Source organism: Rattus rattus, chromosome 9 (genome assembly GCF_011064425.1).
Source record: "Rattus rattus isolate New Zealand chromosome 9, Rrattus_CSIRO_v1, whole genome shotgun sequence".
NCBI lineage: Eukaryota > Metazoa > Chordata > Mammalia > Rodentia > Muridae > Rattus > Rattus rattus.
This window is the reverse complement of record NC_046162.1, coordinates 51,223,164-51,244,163: the sequence shown is the minus strand read 5'-3', so window position 1 is coordinate 51,244,163 and position 21,000 is coordinate 51,223,164. Positions and strand designations below refer to the sequence as shown.

Below are 21,000 nucleotides of genomic sequence, written 5' to 3'. Positions count from 1 at the left end.
TTTGTAACAGAAAGTCAGAGATACTTTATTGTCACTTCTAAATCCAAAGGCTAAGGATAGCAGAGGTGTAAAAATGGAATCCCAGTCTGCTTCACATGAATACTAACGTTTAATCCTGTCTTCAAAGTCCAAGACTGAAAACTTGCAAGTAAACACTGAGCAAGCCACATGTTTAGGTAATATTTCTTAAAAAGTCTTAAAGAAAAAATATGATACAGGACCTAAGTTTTCAAAGTGGCATATGTGCTATTAACACATGTTCTGAAATCTGGTAGGTCACAACAGTCCTGAATTAATTTTTAATAATAATAATAATAAAAAAACCAAATAACTAACTGCGCTTTATACTTTTTCTACTCCACTATAGCTTTCTTTCACCTCATTTTAATGTTGATCTTCACTTTATTCCGTTTTCAGTATTCTTCAAAAACTCTTCAACAGTAGTCCTACAATGCAAAATTTGGGGAAAATTGATAATTAGACAGCATATAAAAGGTAAAATTTTATGACTAAGTGTTGGCCCAGTCGCTAACTGCTAACCATGTACATGTGTATATAAAATGTACTGCTTTTACATCAAGGCATTGGTGTGGTTTAGAGCCATGTGCCTGTGTATGCTGCTTATGTGTGAATGGTTCACACAGACATAACTACACTGCTTTCCTAAGACAGGAATGCCACCAATAAATCAACTAATTGGTACTTCCTTTCATTAGGAATATTTCATCCCACGCCACTAGCCCAAAGATTGAACAGTTAGAGGATTTAAGAACGCCTATAAAACCTAGCTTTAAACAGTTCTTTAAGAACCCAACCTCATCCGATAGTCAAATCAGTTCTTTGTGTCACTGATCCAGTGTCTGTCCTTGCTAGATGCTGTTGCTGTGAATGTCTCAGCCAGTGATTATTCCTCTATACTATGGCTGACCGCAAATTCTCCTACACAGTAGGAAACGTTAAACACATACCTCTTAAAGACTTGAGAATTGCACTGAATGTAACAAGGCGGGTAATATGAAGTGTTTATTGTATTTAAAATTCTTTAAAGATATCTAATTCTGGGCACCACTGCATCCCTACACACAGTTGAAAAAAAATTCCATTCTGTTAACATATGATTTGTAAGATTTCACGCAATACACAAAAAACCCCTCTGTGCTTCTTGTAAAGAACAAAAAGGATACACAACAGTTAAGCGTAAAGGTCACAGGCATAGCATTCAAACACGGATGTGGGTAGAGAAAGGAGTACCTGGCATGAATACCTGCTTAGTTTGACTGAATCCTTGATTTCTAATTTGGCTTTTCATGGGCCGCTCACAACACCAACGCTGTGTGAGGTATGGTAGTCAGCTGCAATAATTCATAAACCCTACACTTCCATCAATCCAATGCTACTGGCTCTCGAGTTACAGAACAAACTGCATTAGAATGCAAGGCAATAAAGCAAAAAACTAGAAACATCCTGGACAAATAAATACTAGCAGTTTAATTAAAACAAAGTAGTCCAACATGTGCCTCAGAAATAGTTAAAAGTTTTAAAGCATATGTTTCTGCCAATGTACCAACACAAGATGGACTTAATACCAAAAAGAAAAAAACAGTTCAACCTTTTCATTTAAAAAAAAAAAAAAAAAAAAAGAAATAACAGCAAAATCCCTAAAAAAAGGATAGTTAACTTTCAATGGCGACTACATTACATACGTGGACAGTAATTCCAAAGAGGCACACTAATGGGGGCACGAGGTCTGCTACAAAATAGCTGAGACAAAACAATGTACCTCCAAATGTTTTGCAGGACTACACTGTCTTTTCCTTCAGAAGAGGCTTTTGTATGTCTTCTTACACGGCTTAGCTCCGTCTTCATCTGTGCATACTTACGCTGCACTGTCAAACAGTAACAAAAAGCCCTAATCAAAGTGAGAAACAGTGCACTTACCTCTGTGTGATCTGAGGCCTTATCAGATCAGTTTTAATTGGACTGAGTGTCACCTTCAGATTTAATGTCTTCACTGGTCCCATTGACCTCACTCTTAGTGTCACTTTCCTTCGACTCGGGGTTCGTGTCTTCACTTTGTTTTTCTCGACTACTGGACTTCACACTACTCTTTTTATCATCGGCTCCCTTCTTTTCTGCCATAAAAGAAGACATTGACCATGGAATTTAGAGTGAAACACAACATATCCGTTACCACTTAAAAAGGGGACACTGAGAGCAAAGAGCCATCTCCCACGCCTGTAAGAACAGTCTGCTGCAGAGTTCGGTGATGTCGGTTGTACATTATAGAGGGAAAGGGCAAAAGAACTGAAAGGAAACAGAAAATTCTCTCAAACCTGCTAAAGTCGCCCCACAATTTACAACTTCAGTAGATTCATTCTAGATAAAGACCAACCAAAGGCAGCAGGAAAGGTACAAAAGACAATACAACAAAGCTGTTAACATGAGGTAATTAAGTTGCAATGGCAAGCAAAGTGACATCAGAAAGAAATTTAACATTTAAATGACATGTTTATTAAAAGAATATTTATGTATATTTAAATATCCAAGAGGGGACACACCTATTAAGAAAATGGGATCTTCAAATAATCCTAGAACCCAAATGTCTATTTTCTGTAATGAAATCTAAGAGGTTTTTTTTTCCCTAAAAGGGCGGGGGGGGGTTGGGGAGGAAGCCCACTAGAGGGAGGAGTTGTCCATGTCCCTCTAAATAGGATTCTGCAGAAAATATTAAGTGCACCTTTCCATAAAAGTGATCTTTCCTCTTTAAAACTAAGAGTAACGGGGTTGGGGATTTAGCTCAGTGGTAGAGCGCTTGCCTAGCAAGTGCAAGGCCCTGGGTTCAGTCCCCAGCTCCGAAAAAAAGAAAAAAGGGAAAAACAAACAAACAAACAAAAAAAACCAACCAAGAGTAACTAGTCTGGCAAAGGAGATCATGACAGAATACGTCTGAAGAGAGGCAGGCACTCTCTATGGACAGCCATCACAGACCCAATACCAAACACCCGGAAGGATGGGAGGGTAAACACAGGGCTGTGGACTTGCATCTTGCATAAGTGAGTGCGTATCAGGTCCAACATTTGTAAAACAAGCAGGTTAACCATAAGACTTGCTTCACATCTGTCTGTCTGTCCGCCTGTGGAAACTGTGCTCTAACTGACCTTGTGGGAAAGTCCTCCCTTTGAGCCTTATGGGCTTCTCCAGCGCACAGGTAGCTTCAATGAGGAAGGGTCGTCTTGTTGCTCCGTAGAGGACTAGTAGTCCAAAAATCTTATCTTCTGGCCTATGTAAATATGGTAGATCTTAATAGTCCTAGGGATATCCATAATGTGTGTTGGATTTTATGGTTATGGATTAAATAGAAACTCTCTGAACAGAGTATAGATAGCTATATGTAAAAAATAACTACCCCTTCATGGAGTTCTGTTAGGTGCTTCTATTATGATCACAGTACCCGGAGCATGAGCAGACTTACTCATCTGCCATTGTTAAATGTCTGTCGGTACAGATGCCTGACGCCCACGGGCCAGAATGCTATTGTCTGTACACTCACAAGTGTCGAGAACCTCCATAAGCCAATAGACTCAATGTTTCTAGAAGCCACCCTAACACTGAAGTTAATGCTATAATGGCATGCCCAAACAAAATAGGCCTGTAAGTTTTTTCAGGATCCAGTCTTCTGTCCCACGTCTCAGCAGGAAACCTCAGCTTTACTACATTCATCCTGTCACAAGTGTCACAAGTCAGGAATTCAGGACACATTTTTGCTTCAACACAAAATTATACAAATGTGTCTATTTAAATGGCAAGACCAGAAAAGAACAATTAATAACACAGAAATATGTGATCAAGATCCTCAAAACACGGGCGATTGATTCGATCTGATACAAGAGTCATCAGGTGACTCTTCAAAACTGATCTCACTTAAAATATACCGAAGCCTTTCTAAATAAAACACAGTACAGGAGACCACTCAAATATAAGCATTAGCCCTTTAACAACTGCATTCTAAATCACAGAACAATGTCTGACTTTAAATAAGCAGAGGCGAACAAATGCCAAATCTAGTGGGACAGCTCTCAGAAGGAAGTGTGAGACTAGGAGTGCCACACACGGTTAGCTGTCACACAGTAGCAAAGGGCAGACACGGAAAGGACAGGATGGAAGCAGGAACAAAGAGAGGAGACCCTGTCTCTCTTCCTTAAAACTGTACAAAGCAAAACAGCCCAAACAATATAAAAACCAAAGATGCTAAAATAACTCCAAAATAAAATTAAGTTTTAAAAGGAGACCTTGATGATTACGGAAAACATTATCCTCCAATAAAGGCTAAAAGAGAATTTTTTATAATAGGCCAAGGGCAAACTTTACAGTTCATTAATACCAGTAACATAGTAACACAGCAGCTACAGACACCAGAAGAAAGCAGAAGGGAACAGCATGTGGATGCAACACACTTGCTAAGACACAAGGAGGTGTAAGACACAGTGAGGTGTCCACCTTCTGCGAACACAGAAGCTACTTGCTGAGCCAATGATAGCTGCACAGGAGGAACAAATGGATGTGCAGTGCACTCTGGGAAACATTATGGAATACTGCAGTTTAAAATAAATGTAGCATCATCATCCTCAAAGGCAACACAAACTCATAAGAATCCAGACAACAAAAGCCTCCAGGTTGCTAACTGAGTAACAAGGCCAACCTCCACTGTCACACACCAGAGCAGGAAGAGAGAGGTAAGAGCTTGAAGTTGAGCTGACTGCTCTGCAGCACAGTAGGGTTCCAGGCTACTGACAGCACCTCCCATACTAAACCAACCTTTCTCCTTGGACTTTCTATCTTGTTCTCTGTCCCGACTTTTGCTCCTGTGTTTATAGGACTTTCGATCTCGGCTTTTTGACCGTCTTCGATCCCGACTGCGAGATCTATGTTTTCTTTCTGATCTGTCATGGCTTCTGCTTCTTCGTCGATCTCTACTTCTTAATAATTTAAAGAAAAAGGAAAACAATTTCAGCTGATATTACTAAAAGGGCTCAGAGAATCACATATATTACTATTTGATAATAATTTTAAAGTAAAAGTTTCCCTTAAGAAACAACAATCAGCCTAGTCTACAGAGTGAGTTCTAAGGACATTCAGGGCTATACAAAGAAACCCTGTCTTGAGAAAAGAAAAATAGCAAAGCACTTTACATTAGACATCTCAAGGATAAAAATCATTGAAAATCTTGCTGTTAATCTCAGCAATCTGGAAGCAGAGGCAGGCAGATCCCAGTGAATGAGACCAGCCTGATCTACACAGCAAGCTCCAGGCCAGACACAGATAGAAAGACCCTGTTTTGAAATGAAACAAATCAAAACCCGACAAAAACAAAACAAGAGATATACTACCTGGTAGACTGAATCCTGGAAAGATTATCTCAAACCCAAAACAGAAGGGGCTTCCTTAAAGATGAAAGCTCACCTTTCAACCCTTACAAGTCTATCTAACACATAAACATGCAGTCTTTCATTAGTGGTTCAACAAAATAATCTCATTTTATGACAGCACAAAAGTAATGTACATCCATCAGTCATTTCATTTCAAATTTAGGATCTGAATCACTACTTAGGCTTGACACACAGGCTCCACATTCATCCTAAACCTGGGTAGCGACAATCACTCACAGTTAGTTCTCCATCAGCTATGTGATCAATAAGGAGAAGCGGGGTACTATGTCAGCATGAGATTCTGTACTGACTTAATGTATTTTCTTCAACTTACAATCGTTCAGTTATGACATATGAGAGCCCCACTACAACAAAAGGTCATTTACTATTTTTTGCTCATAACTGTACACTGTAGTGTTATCACGAACCAGACACTGTCAGCAGATTTACATACCTGCTTCTCCTTCTATCTCTACTCCGTGATCTTTTGTGGTCCCGAGACCTGCTGCATCTCCGGTCAGAAGTTCGGCTTGAGTGTCTACTCCGAGAACGACTTCTCTTTCTCCTTTCTCTGTCACGAGCTCTTTCTTTTTCTCTTTCTTCCTCTTCTCTTCGTCTTTTTCTTTCCCGTTCTTCCCTTTCTCTCTCCCGCTCTTTTTCTCTTTCCTCTCTTTCTTGCTTCTCTTTTTTGAGACGTTCATCCCGATCGGGTTCCTCTGTTCTTTTTCTTAACTTTTCCTAAGGAAATCAAGTTGGCTTTTTTAATTGTTGTAGTACTGGAACCAGCCCAAAGGCCTTGAGAATCCCAGGCAAGTAATCTCTCATTAAGCCACTTCCCTAGCTCAAGATAGAGTTTTATAACAACTTTAAGACATTTCCAAGCAATGTATGGACTAATTTTTGCTTATGGAATCCCGTATCGTCAGGGGAAATGTAGAAATTCTGGTATCGCGAGCGCGCGCGCGTGCGTGCATGCGTGCGTGCGTGCGTGTGTGTCTATAACCGTTATTTGAGAAATACCTTTAAGTTTCAATTTCTGGTATTTGAAAACAAAGTTAATAAGATATGTTGGTGAACAAGAAACCGTCACAGGAGTTGTCACTGCGTTCTTCCTTTTGACTAAGGATCAAGCCCACAGCTGGGGCACGTTAAACAAGCTCCAACCTCCACACATCACAGCTTTAGATACGTATAAACTTTAGCTATATGAAATACAGTACTTTTAGTGATGGTTATTGTTAGAACTTACAGATTGCATGTGTGCTTATGAGAAACTTACTTTTAATTCTTCCACGGTGGCTTTAATTTTGGCATAGCCCATGTGCTGCTTCCCCATCAAATGGTCGTCTACCCGGGACTGGGCGTCTCCTACAATCAAAAAGGCTCCGCACACTTCACAAACTTCCATCTGTTTTTCTTGGGCAGCAAAGCTTTCTATAGTCTGAAATGAGAAGCCAGCTGCTATGAGAGAAACAAACTCCAAAAGGATCTAACATCTACTTTCCATCTCTCCAGCCATAACTAAACACCAGTTGCTCAAGTTTTAGAAAGGAAAGGCCGGAAAAGAGCCAGTGCTCACCTGACCTAACTGCTCAACACCAAGTCACCTTGAAAAAGGTAAATGTTCAGAAAGTTATTTTAGTCTAAACTGCTTTCACATAGATACAATAACTCAATCATTAAGAAATGAACCTCATGGTGAACAATCTGAGTTGACAACAATGAGGCAACAGAAGCAGTACCCAGAACATCTTATCAATAGCACCTAAAGCATACACTGCAGTCCTCACAGCTAAACTACCGTAAATACAAGTACGGAGTAAATGGAACTCAAACTCACACGGGTATTAATACTCTAAGGCAGGGCCACCAAGCTAGATGACACAAAAAGTTCACATGGAAGGAGAGAACTAAAGTTTCAAGTTGTCCTCTGATCTCAACATACATGCTGTGACAGGACTACACAAAGACTGAATAATAAATGTAAAAATTATAGAATGCAGCCTGTAGTGAGATAACATGCAGTAATCACTTCTACCCATTCTTCTAACTTCTCCCTAAGAGAAGTCTCAAAAACTCTATATAACCTTCCTTTACCTTTGTGACCTGGAGTAGACCAAGAAATTCACTATCTACTTGTCTGATCACAGGGTCCCTAGGTTAATGGGACTCTGCCCAACAGAGGGTAGAGAATGCTGGGGCGGGTGTCATAAAAAGACCTGGACAGGCAGGCTGCTGGGTTCCCCTACTTGGTCTATTGTATTATATCATATTCTTCTTGTCCAATCACATTTCTACCCAGTTGTCCATGTTTCCATAACGCTTATAGAATTAAGTCTCCAATTTGACCCAGAAAAGGGCCTGAGCTTCCAGATACCTGAGTACATGGAGGTTCCTAGAAGGTGGTGAACCTGAAGAGGAGACGGAAGCTTCGCCACCCTTCTCCCATACCTATGCATCTCTTCTTCCTCTGCATCCTTTGTAATATCCTTTATAATAAGCTGGTAAACGTGTTTCAGACATCTGTGAGGTACGGGAGCAAATGAATTGAACCCGAGGTGAGGGTTTGTGAAAGCTCTGAATTGTTAACGTTAGTCAGAAGCACAGGTAAAACCTGGGGCATGAGTGACATCTGACATACATGTGCCTGGGACTGTATGTGCGCATCAGATGGGGAGAAGGGAAAGGGGAAAGGAAAAGAAGAACGCCATAGCAAACACAAGCTTCAGAATTATGCTCCCAACTTGTGAACTCTAACGCTATCTTCAGATAAACTGCCAGCACTAACCTGCAGACACCTGGCTAGTGTCTGCTATTGAAGCACATTCCTTGCTTGGTACCGGAGTGAAGTCACTAGCTGGGGAAATAGCTCAGAGGTTAAGAGTACTTGCTGGACAAGCACGACACCCTATGTTTGCTCCTCTGCACTGCATGTATGTGGTGGGGGATGGGGGAAACAGCGTGAGGGGTTTTGTTTTGTATCTTCATGTTGTCTGAGGATGCCCTCAATGTAAGGCAGGGCATAACCTTGTGACCTGCCAATGCAACACACATGGCCTTTTAAGAATATGTTTGATCAAGACTAAATTTTGGACAACAGAAAAAGGTATTAAGACTTTCTAAGAAGAACAGATTCCATGTAACTAACAGGCTTCTTGGGAACATAACAGGTTAAAACTCACCGAGGTTGTAGATCTTAGCAATTCTCTCTCTTCCTTTAACTGTTCAACCAATTTCATCATTCCCTGGGCTTCTTCTACCTTTCCTTCAGATCCTAACTCTTCAATCTAAGACAGAAACACAAAGTCAAGATTCCTCTCAAATCAAGCAAAGAATTTTACAGCCACCATGCTTTACTAGCCTTCAGTAGATTTGTCATTTTGCTTGCTAATATGATTTTTCTTTTATAGCTTAGATGATGTATATTTTAAGTGCGCAAAGATTATAAGTATGGACAAACACATATCCAGGAAAATCATCATTACCAGTTAGACATGTTCCTTCCTTCCCCCAAAAAGGTTTCTTCCTATTCATTTTAGCACCTCCTTCAACCTCGACATTATACATATGACCAGACAGACAGGCAATCAATAATCTTCTGTCACTACAGATTAGACTGTATTTTCCCAAGCTTTATACATTATGTGGTTTATAGTCCTTCCTCAATCTATCTTTTTTCACTCATTGATAAATGGTTTAAACATTTATCAATATTATTGCAAATAGTTAAGTTCCTTTACATTGCAGAATATTATTTCACTATACATAATTTAACTTTGGTTTTCAAGACAGTATTCTGTCTCTGCAGCCTTGGCTGGCCTGCTACTCACCAGAGCCAAAACTTGCCTTGAACTCAAAGGCATTCCTCCTGCCTTAGTACTGAACTTATGACCACCCCACATGACTTTCTCACAGAATTGTTAATGAACACTTGAATGTGGTGGGAGGGGGTATGAGTGATTTTTAAAACAGTGGTGTGCCAAGTTGTACAGACACATTTCTGTTTTGCCTAAGCTCACAGGTACATTTTTAACCTTTTAAGAAACAAACTCTCTGGGGGGGAGGGGCAGGACGGGGCTGGACCAGATTAAACCCTTCTAGACTGCCTACCTCAATCATTTTATACACCCAGCAGCAATGTTTAATAACTCTAAAGGCCCAAATCCTTCACAACACTCAAGCATGTTATCCTGTTGGGGTTTTGTTGCTGTTGTTATTTGATTTTTGTTTTTTGAGACAGGGTTTCTCTGTGTAGTTGTGGCTATCTTGGAACTTGATTTGTAAACAAGACTAGCCTGGAACCATGCAGAGTGCTAGGATTAAATGTGTGCCATCGTGCTGGGCGAGTTAACCTTTTTAAAGGACACCAATAAAATACTGTTAAGTATCTCCCCCTAGTTGAGATTTCAGTTTGTATGTCCCTTATAATCAATCAAAATCTTTCCATGTTTACTTTCTTTCTTTCTTTCTTTCTTTCTTTTTTCTTTCTTTTTTTTTCAGAGCTGGGGACTGAACCCAGGGCCTTGCGCTCGCTAGGCAAGCGCTCTATCGCTGAGCTAAATCCCCAATCCCCCATCATGTTTACTTTCTAACCTTACTAATCACGTCTCAGTTGTTTCTGTCTAAGACAGGGTCGTGGCCCTGTCATCTCCATCAATGCTGGGATTAAACTGTTTGCCAAGGCACCTAGCTCCATGGATTTTCTCTTCTACAAACGACTCTCACCTGCTGTAGAAGCACATCAATTTTGTCTGTCAGAACCTGAATTTTTTCTTCATTTTTGCCTGTTGGACCAGCAGCCTGTTAAAAACAATAAAGTATGTTAATACTTTATTAACTGATAAGTAAAATACCAAAGAAAATTATATAACCTCTTGAGTTCAGGGACAGAGATCGTGATCTGCACTAGGCCTTGGGTTTGATCCAAGCACCACCCCTAATAGTAACATATTCAGGTTCTCATGGAAATAGATGTGTATTTTTTCCCCTTTAAAACAATAAAGATACTCTGTCCCAACCTCCCAAGTGCTAACTAAGGACATGGGATTATGCCACCAAGTCCCATGAGTGTTTTTAGTTAGTAATTAAAGGCAGAGAGGAGGGGAGCAACATGGTACATGTCTACAAGCTCTTTGGAAAGTGGAGGCAGAAACAGGTGGATCTCAAAGTTCAAGGTCAGCCTAGTCTACAAAGTGAGTTTTAGGGCTACAAAGAGAAACCCTGTCTGGAAAAAACAAACAAACAAACTTTAAGATCATCCTCAACTACAAATTTAAGGCCAGTAGTCTTCACCAAAGGAGACCCTGTCTTGGCAGAACAGTAACAGTGCTTAATCATCTGATACTAGGGGGTGGAGAGATAGCTCAGAGGTTAAGAGCACTGACTGCTCTTCCAGACGTCCTGAGTTCAATTCCCAGCAAACACATGGTGGCTCACAACCATCTGTAATGAGATCTGATGCTCTCTTCTGGTGTCTGAAGACAGCTACAGTATACTTAATATATAATCAATCAATCAATCAATCGATCGATCTTTAAAAAAATCACCTGATACTAATCCAATTATCTTTGATCTTTGGTAGCCAATTACACATAGAGTTACTGATACTTGAGAAAAATCTTCAACTGGGCATGGCAGTGAATGCCTGCCATCCCTTCTGGGCACCACCACGAGTTCCAGATCCAATAGCTACCATCTGCTGGGCATTTAACCATCTGTGTTACTACTGGTCATAAAACTTGACTTGTCTTATAGCTACTTTAGTATTTCCATTTAAGAGACAAAACCAAGACACTAGGTGAAGGTTAGTAATTTGTAGAAAGTAATACACTGGGAGGATTTTGGTTTCATGCCTGACTTGCAACTACAAGTTTATGTCATGTCTCACCTCCTACTAAATGTCTCTACTTGGGTATTTAAGGCATTTCAAATTTGACATGTCTAAGATAGAAACTTGAACAGAATTTTCTCCAGTTCCGATCTACACTAAATTCTGTTAGTCACCTGGATGCTTAAACCAAGAACCATGTGGGAAGAATTTCTCCTCTTCCCTGCTCACCCAAATTCTCGCCCCAGCAAGCTGTTGGTTTTTCAACCATCTTCACCCAGCCCACCATAATCACCACACGACCCCCCAGATAACTCGCTGCTTCCACTGTACACTCTTCAGATCAGTTCCATTATAAAGCCAGAGCGAGCCTTCAAGAAATACGCTCAAGATCTTTTCGCCTGCACCCTTGCTTTGCCGTGGCTCTGTGTGAAGAAATGACCTCCTCTCCTTCTCCTTCTCTGCCTTTAAGCTCACTGCACCCCAACCCCAGCGCAGCTTCCTTTTGATTCTGCTGGCTAGCTAGTTCCTTGCTTGCCTTCGAAGGTCACTGTTAGGAGTCTTTCTACCCATGATCTCCTTGGAAAAGCAATTGCCTCAGACAGTCTTGGCCCCCTGCTCCTCCCATTCTATCATGGAGGTGAAACGACTCACTGGGTTGGGGTTAGTTACCAGGACGACCACCTGTCCTGGTTTTCCTAGGATGAAGCAGCCAGAAAACTGACATGTAGTTTAGTGGGGAACTTGCTAGCTGTGCAAAGTTCATGGTTTGACCTCCAGCAGCGCCACCAAAACAAACAAACACAAACAAACGCACACACACTTGAGGGGGAAGACGCTTCCCTATACCTCAAGTAACAGAAAGAAAGGTGCTTCTCACATTTTATGTAATTTTAAAGGCGAAAGCAATGAGTGGAAGACAAGTTTAAAATAATGAGATGCCTGGAACTACAGAGAACAAGAGCTCTTTCCAAGTCTAAGTCCGTTTCATACTTACCCCAGAAGACTGCTGATTTTGAGATAATGCCAAACGAGCATGACCTCGCCTAATTCTACGCTCGACCTCGGCAAGTAAACTCTGTAAGTATCGCAAAAAATCTCTCTCATAGCCAACTTTCATAAAACGAGAACTCTTCTCATACCTGATAAAATGAAAGTAAATAAATGTTTAAACATTACAAGCCATATATTCTCTATCACCCCATCTCAAAGCTTGAGTGAAATTTTAGATGATATCCTACTAAGTGAGGCACTGTACATTGCACTGCGGTTGGTTAACAGTCAGTTGGCTGTTTATCTGATCTGGTGGTACTACACACTGAACCCAGGCCTTACACACGCTAGCAAAGTGCTTTATCACTGAGCTCTGTTACCCAGCCTTTGTTTTGTGTTAAAGCTCCCCATTAAGTGCACAGACTGGCCTTGAACATGGATCTTATTGTCTCGGTTTCTCAAATAGCTGGTTTACCAGGCATTACTAGGCCCAGGTAAAAACACAAGCTTTAAACACAGGTTTAAGCCATGGCAATAACACTACTTTGCATCTATCTATTCTCTGGAATCCAGGACAAATCATATCTATAAAACAGGAGTTGGGACCAGTGAGACAGTTCAGTCGGTAAAGATGCTCACTGCTAAGCCTGACTACCTGCATTTGATCTCACACAATGGAAGAGAACTAACAGAAGCTGTCCTTTTAGGCCCACAAATGTACCATGGCACTAGTGCACTCACAAATATAGTAACTAACACGAACTAACTAAATAAATGTGATTAAGTAAATAAAATGTAATTGAGAAAGTTAAACCACCAGGCATGGTGGTCTATGCTCTAATTACAGCACTAGAGACAGTTAGATATCTGTGAGTTTGAGGTCAGTTGGCTTACATAGTGAGTTCCAGGCCATCTAGGTTATATAGTAAGACTGAAATAATAATAATAATAATAATAATAATAATAATAATAATAATAATAATTTAATAAGAAGAAAATAAGTCAGACTTGGCCTGTGCCTTTAATCCCAGCACCAGCAAGTCTCTGCTGAGTTCAAAGTGGTTCCAAGTCAGCCAAGGCAATACAGAGAAACTGTGTCTGGACAAACCGTAAACAGAAAAATGAAGGTGGAACTGGAGGAGGCTGAGGAAATGGATCAGTGGTTAAAGTCCTTGCCATGCAAGCACGAAGATGGAAGCGTGGCTTCCTAGAACTCATATAAGCTGTGCAGTTAGACACTGTATCACTTATACTTCTGGTGCTTGAGGGACAGAGAAAGGAGATTCCTGGAGCAAGCTGTCTAGGTAGATGAGTCAAAACTAGCTAATAGGAGACGGCCTCAATAAATAAATAAAGTGGAAAGTGATCAACAAGAAGATCCAATGTCTACTTTGGGCCTCTACATCCTCATCATGCTCAAAGACCCTTCCTTAGTCCATGGGAGCCGGAGAAATGGCTCAGGAGGTTACTTTGCTTCCTATATATGCATGAGGGTCTGGATCTGGATCCATAAAGCCAGCACAGCAGTACAGGTTGTAAACTCAGTACTCTTGCAAGAACAAACTATCAAAGTTGTCTTCAACATGCAAGGTTATAAAACAATTATAAACTTTATAAAGGGCAAACAGAGAGAAGTACATATAATAATAAAAAGCAGATAATATGGCAGCTAGCACTCCTAAAGCTATCACACTTTACCATGCCAGGCCAGTGACTAAATTCATCTGCAATGCTATTTTATATCAACTCCAATTGTCTTCAATGCTTGTCTCTTAAAACTAAATAACCAGAAAGGGGGAAGTAACAAAAAGAAAATAGTACAACTCACTGTTTTCTTAGATTTTCATCATGAATTTTTTCACATGGACCTGAGAGAGAAAAGAACATGCATAAATTGTGACATTAAAATCCCTTCTCTAGTCATAAAGTTTTTTTTGTTTTTGTTTTGTTCTGAAAAGGCTGATCTAGAATTCAGGATCCTCCTGCCTCAGCTTCCTAAGTGATAAGGGATCTTAAAAAAGGCAGACCACGGGCTGGAGAGATGGCTCAGCGGTTAAGAGCACCCGACTGCTCTTCCAGAGGTCATGAGTTCAATTCCCAGCAACCACATGGTGGCTCACAACCATCTGTAAAGAGATCTGATGCCCTCTTCTGGTGTATCTGAAGACAGCTACAGTGTACTTATATATAATAAATAAATCTTTAAAAAAAAAAAAAAAAAAAAAAAAAAAAAAGGCAGACCACTACACCAAGTTTGTCTGTCTTCCGGGGGGGGGTTGAAAAAAAAGGAAAAGTTTCCTAGGCAAGCGAAAATTCCCCCTCCCCTCCATTTATTTTTTTCCATTGCTTTTTCTCTTTTTGGTTTTTTTTTTTTTTCCCTTTTTTTTTTTAAAAAGGTATTTTCCTTTTTTTTTTTTTTTTTTTTTTTTTTTTCGGGGGTGGGGACCCAACCCAGGGCCTTGCGCTTCCGAGGCAAGCGCTCTACCACTGAGCTAAATCCCCAACCCCGTTAAAAAGGTATTTTCAGTCATGTGACCTTTAGTCAACCTGGCCAGTGTATCCCTCTACTACCACTATGTTCAAAATAAAGTTCCACTGCTACTTTTTGTGTTGTTGGGGTGGAAATGAGGTTATAGATCTAGTATGGCATATAAAGCCCTTAAGAAATATTAAAAATATAAAGGAAAAGCAGCTCATTTTATTACTGAGAATTATTGAGTACAATTTCATCATGAAACATGACGAAAACTGATCTCTGTAGTTGCCAAGGTCAACAAAGGGGACAAGGAACAAAAGTGAAAAGGAAACTGTTCCTTTCCACCATTAAAGGAAATGTGGATGCTGTGGACTACCGGTCTGAACCAACACTGAGATTAGCTTCAAATACTTGTAAAGTTAAGTAAGACAAAAGTCCCATTCTCAACCCCAAATTAACCATTAACTTTTAGCTATTTCTTCTGAAATTCAATCCATTATTTTAGAATTTTATGCTCATTTTTCATTAATCATATGTATCAGAAATTTAGGGTGGGCATGGCGGCTTAACTTTAATCCCAGCACTCCAGAGTTTCAGTACTCTTGAGTTTGCGGCTAGCCTGGTCTACATAGCAAGTTCCAGGATAGACAGGACTACATGGAAACCGTCTTAAGTTAAAATACCCTGCCCTTTAGTATTTACATTTTGACCAGCAAATAGCATTCTCTGTAGACCAAACAAAAGATGTAGATGGTATTTCTACTGCTCTTTCCTTGGGATTTATTTCCCATATATATTAAACCTTTCTTATTTCCTGAACTCTTCTACCAAGCCAAAGAAACTATCCCTGTATCAATTTTCCTAAAGACTACTTCAAAGGCGGCAATTGATCAGTTTTGCTCTCTTCAGAGAGCCACGCCTTCCTCTATCTGGGATGCACGCTTTCCAAGCTTGCTAGCGTGGCCATCCTAAACAGTTCTTTGTCCCTCACTCTGTGACAGAGCACCAGATTGCCTTTTCTTTATTCTTTTCAGATCAATGTACACCACCCTGGATAAGTTTGTTAAGAAAGGATACATAGGATACATAGGAAACATGCTGGTTGAGACTGTGTTTCAGAAAAATCTTTCTTCACTACCATATTTTGATGTTTTCTATACTAACCCTGACATTAATATAAACTGGTAAACGTATTTCTCTAGTGTCCTCAAATTTCTTGCTTGCTACCCACAAGATATAGGTCATTTTGAAACATAATTTTATGACCTATACACTCCTATGCTGTTCCCAAACTCACCATGGAGGGAGGGTACGGCTCCTTTCTCTTCATTCAGCCTATTACCTGAAGGACTTGGATAGTGTGTGTGGCACACACACAGGAGTATTCAGCTCTTTTGTGTGCCTACATGCAAGCTTGCAGGAGGGGTCAAAGCAACACTATGGTGTCTTCCTCTATTTAGTGGCTTTTATTTCACATTTCTTAGTTCTAACTTCTAAAGCTTTAATTTTAAAAAGTGTAGCTTAACTGCAATCTCTTCTTTCTAATGTTCAGATACTATTTCTCTGAAGATAGTAAAGTTAGGTAAGATCTCTAAACAACTTTCTCCTCTATTCCCAATCATTTCTTACCATCATGCCTCTTTCCTTACTCATTTTGTTAATGTAAGTTGAAATTATGTCTGCCTGGTTAGTGTCCCCTGACCAGCAACTTATATTTTGAAAGGATTGTTCTCCAAAAGAGGACATTGGATCCCCAAAACTAGAGGAGTCACATAAGGTTGTGAGCTACCATGTGGATGCCAGGATCTGAACCAAGTCTTCTGGAAGACTGCTCTAAAACACTGAACCATCTCTACAGCCTTGCCAACTAATTTTTAAAGAATAATTCGAAATTCTGACAGAGAATTATAGAGTGGATAGGCAAAGATTTATCAGTAAAGACCTTTATCAAAAAAACAAAACAAACACCAAAAAAACAAAAAACAAACAAAAAAAACCACCCCAAAACAAAACAACAACAACAAAAACCAGAACTAATTTTTTAAGAGATTCTTAGGGGGTCAGGATTCAGTTAAAATCCTTTCTCTGAAGTATTCAACTGCTCCCCTGTAACTGGAGGTAATATCTAGCTATACCCTTCCGGATGCCTGTAAGAGAACATCACTATTACATCACTATTAAGAACTCATTTAAAACATTATTACAACCTTATTTTTGTTCATAATTTCCCTATGCTGTGCTTAAAATTTCAAAATTCAGACTCTTACCAGGCATAATACATCCCCCTAAAGCAACTCAGTATTGTAAGAGAACTCACAATTCACCAATTATGTTTGTACTTTATGCTTCAGAGAGTCTCCCTAGTCAATTTCTAAAACACAAACACACACACACAAATAGAAAAGTTAGTACCAAGGTCCTGGGTTCGGTCCCCAGCCCCAGAAAAAAAAGAAAAAAAGAAAAAAAAGAAAAAAAAAAAAGAAAAGAAAAGAAAAGAAAAGTTAGTACCAAGAAATGTGTAATGCCTGAACCAGTGGCTCTTAATTGGGAGCTAATATTTAGACAGCAGAAGACATTTGTCAATGTATGATGACTATTTTGGTTTGTTACTAGAAATGAGGTTAGGGTCAGGAAAGTTGCCAACACTGTCAAATATACAGGGGGAAGCCATGAAAACTGCTTCAAAGTGTTAATAGTCTCAAGGCTTAAAAATCTCTAAACTGAAAATCATTTTACATTTTTAGTCTCATGACTTAGCCCTGACTTTTATGGTATCCTGGTGACTCAAATCCTGAACTAGCCAAGACTCTTAAGATCCAACACTTATTTTCTCAGTCCCCTCTCAGACTTTTCAATGCAGGTGTCTCTGCTCTGTTAACACTGTGCTGATACCTGATGTTACTGCTTTTCCAGGCATTTAGCCAGGCATGGTTGCTGAAACCTATGATCCTAGCATTCAGGAGACAGAGGGAGGACTGCTGTTTCAGGCCAGCTTGGGCCCCATAAGTGCATTTCAGGCTACTCTGGGCTACATTAGAGAAAGTGTATATGTAACAATTTTCACTTTAATATTTTACAAGTATAAATGTAAACAGTTAATTTGCCAGTGTGCCTAATAAGATTGACATTTATTAACATATTCATAATTGAACCAAGAAATTACTTACACACGTTTTGAAGGAAAAAAAACTTTAAGATTACAAAGAAAGTTTGAATTTCGTTTGGATACAAGTTTTACTACATAACCTGGGCTAACCTTCAACTCAGGATTCCCTTGCCTCATCCTGAGATTATGGGCTCATGCCACTATGCCTGGTGAAGGAAGTTTAATTCTAAATGTAATAAACAGAAAAATAACTTACCAAGGTCAGAACGGGTATTTGTGAACAATTCCGCAGGACAAAAACCACAGAGATAATATTTACAAACCTATTGAGAGAAGAAAAATTTAACTTTTAAAAACTGCTTAGTTCTATAATTTCTATTAGAAAGGGTGCCAAATAATACTCTTTTAAGATTTATTTGTTTTATATCTGTGAGCACACTGTAGCTGTCTTCAGACACACCAGAATAGGGCATCAGATCCCATTTACAGATGGCTGTGAGCCACCATGTGGTTCTGGGAATTAAACTCAGAACCTCTGGAAGAGCAGTCCCAAACAGTCTGTGCTAATATATTCATCTTTTGACTGAGCACAATTTCATTTGCTAAACTGTGACTTTTATATTTTTATATTTTAATAAAAATGAACACAACTTACAGAATTATCAGTTATCTTCTAGAATATTAATTACCTCTGATCTATTTCCCAATCAACACCATCTTGTTTTTATGAACTGACTGTGAGCTAGGCATGGTATTTAGGAGGCAGAGAAATCGAAGAAAAAAGGAATCAAAGGGAAGGGTTCCCAACAGGGTTCTCCTTGTAGCCCTGGCTATCCTGGAACTTGCTTTGTAGATCAGACTGGCTTGAAACGCAGAACTTTGCCTGCCTCTGCTTCCCGAGTGCTGGGATTAAAAAGCATGCGCCAACCTCCACACCTGGCAATTTTTATTATCTAAAAACAACCTCTAACAGAAACTGGAGAGATGGCACAACACTTAAGAGGTGGTACTGCTCTTGCAGAGGACCTGCACCCAGTTTCCAGAAACCAAGCTGGGAGCCTCAAAACTACCTGTATTCTCCTCTAGAATGCTTGCACATACACACATTGCTCCCATTCACACAATCAGAAACACAATCTAAGGGGGAGCCTAGAGAGATGGCTCTGAAGTTAAGAGCATTGAATGTTTTTCCAGAGGTTCTAAGTTCTATTCCCAGCTATCACATGGTGGCTCAAAACTGTCTGTAATGGGATCTGATGCCCTCTTCTGGTGTATCTGAAGACAGTGACTGTGTACTCCTAAATAAAACAATTAAAAAAAAATTTAAAAAAAGAGACACCATTCTCATAAATCCTTTTGTCATTTAATATAAGGTGCACTGTGATATTTCAGCAATATACATGTATGTAATATATAATGATCTCATTCTAACCTTTTCTTTACCATCCTAACTTTTAATTTCCTCTTGTGGTACTTTAGTGCCCTGAACAGCAAGTTCAAGCTTTTTAATAGACTTAACTATTTACAGATTAGGACTTGGAACTCAGGGTCTAAATAAAAAATGACACTCATTTAAAGCAAACTAGCTTTATATTTTTGCTAAAGATCCACAAAATGTATCAGACGTCTCATACATGCCAATACTTCACTGAGTGTCTCTCATAGGCCCCTATTATAAGGAAAACATGAGCATAAACCAGACTGTCTTGAACTCAAAACAATTCTGCCTCAGCCTTATAAGTGCTGATATCACAAACTGTGTAGAACCACACCAAGCCCATTGCTATTTTTAAACTCCTCCAGATTCCATATTTAATATTGTAAAATGGTAAATCAAAGTGCATTAAACTATCACCTTTCACACAAAATTTCAGTATTACTGTGATTATCAATATGTAACTATAACCTATAAAATATATTAAATTTAACTAGTGAGAAGGGTGGGCACGCAGCTCACTCTAAGGTGTTTTTGCCCAGCATGCACAGGGCCCTGAGTTCTATCTACAGCTAGCACAAAATAAACTGTGCAAAAAATTCTGAGTCACTATTCTCTCCAGATAATAGGGATTTGGTGCTAAATTTGAAACAGACTTTTCTTTATCAAAGCAGTATGGTTTCACAGTTCTGCCCATAAAAATTGAAGCTGAACCCTGTAAAACTGGCCAGGTGGCACTGGCCTTTAATCCCCACATACTCAGAAGACTGAGGCAGGTGAATCTCAAGTTCAAAGCCTGAGATTCAATCTCCAGTAATGGAGACATAATAGAGCAAACCACCTGAAGAGTCATATGAGGTCCAGGCCAGGAAAAGTTAAACACACGCCTGTAATCTTAGCTACCTGATGGCTAATGTACAAAGAGAATGACAAATTTGAGAACAGCAAGATCAAGTCCCTGAAAAGCAAACAATGTTTAACTTGAAAAGAAGATTAGCAAAGACCTTGTGATAGAGTGGTATATTCCTTTAGTCCCAGAAATTTGGCAGATGGAACTCTGCAATTTGGTTCACACAGAGTTCCAGGCCAGCCAAGGCTATAGTGATATGCTGTCTCGAGAAAAAAACAAGAACAAAAATACCACTAACAACTACCACCACCACATCTGCAACAAATACACACACGTGAGCACACCAGCAACAAAAAAAGTGGTCAGTGAAATGGTTCAGTCAGTCAAGAAACCTGTCTAGCAAGACTTTCGAACCCATGTAAAAGAGAAAGAAAACCAGACTATACAAAGTTGTCCTTGGCCGCCACATGGCTCACCGTGGCAACCCCGTACCTCCAATACACAATTATAATGAATTTAAAGAGGGATAGGAACATGGCTGGTCCAGTAAAAACAGCTGGTGCTGAGCTGGGCAACCTGAGATCATCTTCAGGACCACATGGTAGAAGAGAACTGACTATTAGTGGCATGTGCTACCCCAACCATAAATGCACATATGCTGAAAATCTAAGGAGATTCATAATATCAAGCCTAAATAACAGGTTAAGTTTTGTAACATTAACATATTACTTAATGTCTTTGTGTGTGCACGTGTGGTTCTGAGGGTGCTGGTCCAAACCTCCTGTCTTGCTTTGTACCATTCTCTTCAGTTTCTCTGCAACTTAAGCTCCCTGCCACCTTTCTTTTTGAGCCAAGATCTTACTCTTCACCCCAGGGCAGCCTGAACT

At 39.7% G+C, this 21,000-nt stretch overlaps 1 protein-coding gene across 5 annotated transcripts in view; it reads right to left on the bottom strand.

Moving 5' to 3' along the window:
• Positions 1–21,000, bottom strand: part of Luc7l3 (LUC7 like 3 pre-mRNA splicing factor) — a 30,160-nt gene continuing 9,160 nt past the window's right edge. The window contains exons 2-12 of one of the 5 annotated variants that reach the window (XM_032914011.1): positions 18,085–18,151; positions 14,075–14,114; positions 12,251–12,395; positions 10,152–10,226; positions 8,609–8,713; positions 6,706–6,867; positions 5,881–6,164; positions 4,816–4,976; positions 1,992–2,132; positions 1,781–1,886; positions 1–1,330 (exon numbers count right to left, since the gene is read on the bottom strand). In XM_032914011.1, coding sequence (XP_032769902.1) covers positions 1,306–1,330; positions 1,781–1,886; positions 1,992–2,132; positions 4,816–4,976; positions 5,881–6,164; positions 6,706–6,867; positions 8,609–8,713; positions 10,152–10,226; positions 12,251–12,395; positions 14,075–14,114; positions 18,085–18,151 — 1,311 coding nt within the window. In that variant the 3' untranslated portion in view covers positions 1–1,305. Of the gene's footprint in view, positions 1,887–1,938; positions 2,133–4,815; positions 4,977–5,880; positions 6,165–6,705; positions 6,868–8,608; positions 8,714–10,151; positions 10,227–12,250; positions 12,396–14,074; positions 14,115–18,084; positions 18,152–21,000 lie in introns of all 5 variants that reach the window. The other 4 variants (XM_032914010.1, XM_032914014.1, XM_032914012.1 and 1 more) reach the window with 4 other exon arrangements.